The sequence below is a fragment of the Cynara cardunculus genome (assembly GCF_001531365.2).
Source record: "Cynara cardunculus var. scolymus isolate 2C chromosome LG 15, CcrdV1, whole genome shotgun sequence".
Taxonomy (NCBI): domain Eukaryota; kingdom Viridiplantae; phylum Streptophyta; class Magnoliopsida; order Asterales; family Asteraceae; genus Cynara; species Cynara cardunculus.
The window spans coordinates 6918216-6921570 of record NC_037542.1 but is presented as its reverse complement, the minus strand read 5'-3'; the positions used below and the strand labels follow the sequence as shown (position 1 = coordinate 6921570).

Below are 3355 nucleotides of genomic sequence, written 5' to 3'. Positions count from 1 at the left end.
TTAAAATACTTATTTTACTCTATTTTAAAGTTGAAATCTGATAGAATTAAATTTATTTCAAAATTTCCAACCAACCAAACAAACCAACAAATCTTAATCAAATGAATTTATCATTCTATTTCTTTTGAATTTCATCATATTTTAATGAACCAAAACCATCATTTATGTCTCGTATCTTTCAAGAAATATGATGTTTTGTTCTTTTCATAAAACTCTTATTTAATTTTACATTTTTAATCTCCAATAATTCTTATAAACCGAAAAGTCTTTGTTCTCAGCGATTTATCTGAGTTAACAGTAGATTCAAACCTTACAAAAAATAAGGAGGGTATGTAAGTTCATTTAACTTATATAAATATTATATACATCCAAAAAAATCTTAAAACATAAGTGAAACTAATGGACCGTTAGAACGCTTACGGAGTAAGCTTTTAGGGGAAACAATCAAGGTTTTTCTAAATGACGTGAGACATGACGTGACGTGTTGGCGAGGTCAACCCTCAAGCCTTATGACTTAGGGCAGACAATTATATTTTTTAATGTGTGCCCTAAGGCGGTATATGCCTACTTATTTGTATGTATATAAATATAATTGAATAATCCCATTGAACAATTTAAATTCTTATAAAATTATAGAACTAAAAAGAAAAGAAGAACCACTTATATATGAAACTTACATGAAAATTGATATCAAAAGTGCAAAATTGATTAAGGGGCTGTTTACCCAAATGTTTACCCGGTAAGTGCTTCCTTATAGGAGTCAATACTATAATTTATTTTGATGAGTAAAATTTTAGTACATCAAAACGTATTGAATGCAACAATTTACCGGGTAAGCGCTTAACTGGGTAAAAGTCGTAATCTTCACTTACCGGGTAAGACTCTCCATCATTCTCATCGCTCTTACCCAGTAAGATTCTTGGCCCTTGTCATGTTCATCCGATAAGAAAATTTATTTGGTAAGCACTTACCAAGTAAACGTTTAGTAAATGGCCCCTAAATCTTTTGTGTCTCTCTACTCATTGTTTTCTTCAACATTCAAAGAATTTTTGTTCGACCCTCTCTGTATGGGAATGAGAGTAAGAATTTACCTATTTAGGTTTTAGATTTAATGTTTATTTAAGTCTTAAATGTAGTCCATAGACGATAATTATCATTTATCTTTAAAGTTATATGGTAACGAATGATCGTGTTAGAAACAGAGTTAAGGTGAGAAACGTAAGAATAAATCCAAACCCTTGATCACTTTTAATCTCAAACTCACCATGAGTCGTGCTTGATATAGGGATTGATCTGGTGAATCTCATTTTAATGTTCATCCGAGAGCAGAGATCCCTTCTTACGGTTCTCATCTTAACTCTTTTTCTCATCAAATTTGTATTAATAAAATACATTTTATGGATTAAATTATAATTAAATATTGTATTATTTAAGGGTGTGAAAATTATATTTCCTATAATGAAGTCGTACCGTAATTTACTGCGTGACAATTCCCCCAACTCGCCTTCATTCCCTTTTCCTAACCCCCAATTCTCTAGACATATTCACACACACATTCATATCGTCTTCCCCAATTTGTTTTCAGATTTCGATCGATTTGTGTAAGAAATGGGAAATTACGCATCAGCATGCAATCTTATGATCTCGCCTAGAATGAAGAGCAACAAAGCAGCCAGAGTTATATTCCCGACGGGTGAAATCCGGCAGTTTCAGGAATCCGTCAAGGCGGCAGAGATCATGCTCGACTGTCCCAACTTCTTCCTGGTCAACTCACAGTCGTTAAACATCAACAGAAGGTTTTCTCCTCTTTCAGCCGATGAAGAGTTGGAGTCTGGAAACTTCTACATCATGTTTCCGATGAGGAGGTTGAATTCCATGATTACGCCTGCGGATATGGCGCTTTTCTGGATGTCAGCTAATAGTGCGGCTAAGCGGATTGAGTCAAAGAAGATTAATGGTGATGCGAAGGCGATGGAGGAGGATGAGGTTGAGCAGCTGAGGATGGCGGTGGAGGAGCTGCCGGAGTTTGGCTATAGAATGGCGGTTTGTAGGTCAAGGAAGCCATTACTGGACACAATTACGGAGGAGCCGGTTTGTTGCAGATGAGAGATTGCAAAAGGTGTTTGGGATTACTTATAAAAACAACTTATTGACTTATTTTGGTTTGTAACTGGTAATATATACTTTTGAGTGTTTGGATAAACAACTTATACCGGTATCAAACCAATAATAAGGAGTTTTTTAAGAAGTTAAATTCTTCTAACTTATAATAAGTTGATAAGTCTTTGTGTATAAAAGCATAAGTTGTTTTAAATAAACAATCCCAAACACCCACTAGAATGTATTAAAACAAATTATTTTAAAGAAAAATAATGCATGCGTGAAAAAATATCGTCGGCAACCGATGGCCATCTATCATTTGCATACAAGTCATAAAACAAGTTGTTATATTTAGGGGTCGTTTATCAGATGCTAATTGGGTAAACACCAATATTCTTAAAAACGCGCAATGGCACCGAGTGAGGCGTAAACTTGCCGTTACGTTAACCTCCTTGGCGGGGGCATAAGACATGGAGCTCGTTATGGCGCGCCATGGCGTGTTATAGCATGGGAAAGAATTTGTAATTTTGAAAACTTGAATAGGAGTAAATGTGAACTTTATAGTTTTACGCAACGAATACTTAATCAACAAAATGAGGAAAAAGAAAAAGAAAACCCTAAATCATTTTTCAACATACAAAAATTATTGTTCGATTACTTTCATTACTTTAATTTTGTTGTTTGATTACCAAAAATGGACTGTAAACAGTGACTTACTTTGCATATTTCATATCATTTTTGTAAACTCTGTAAATATCAAATTATCAATTCATGGTTCTTCTTTTGTTTATTGTTTTATATAAATTTAAATTGTTAAAAAACTTAGGTGGCGTTTGTTTTTTAAGAGGTGCTGAAGTCTGAAGTCTGAATTCACTTTTGAATTTTAAGAGGTGGTGCTGAAGTCTGAAATCTGAATCAGTCAGACTGTTTGTTTTTACGTCTGAAATCTGAATCAGTAAGACTGTTTGTTTTTGTAAACTGAGACAAGCGACGTAAGGAGGCGATAGAAATAAGAGGTTTTAAGTGCTAGGGTTACCACTTAAAAATTTAGAGGAAATTAAGCGAATTCAGCTCTTAATTTGAAAAAAAAAAAAAAACAAACGATCTGAAAGTTCTTATGTCTGACCGATTCAGACATAAGAGGAGATTAAGTGAAAATTTGAAAAAAACAAACAGCCCTTTAATCATTATTGTTCAAGACACTTGCATAAACACACACACGTATACATACATAAATATACATTATATATAGATT

The 3355-nt window shown here is 33.6% G+C and overlaps 1 protein-coding gene across 1 annotated transcript; it reads left to right on the top strand.

Moving 5' to 3' along the window:
* The first annotated feature begins 1608 nt into the window (after window positions 1-1608).
* On the top strand, window positions 1609-2106 carry LOC112528472. The gene has a single exon (XM_025139502.1). The coding sequence runs from the start codon at window positions 1609-1611 to the stop codon at window positions 2104-2106; it is 498 nt and encodes a 165-aa protein (XP_024995270.1).
* The last annotated feature ends 1249 nt before the right edge of the window (window positions 2107-3355 follow it).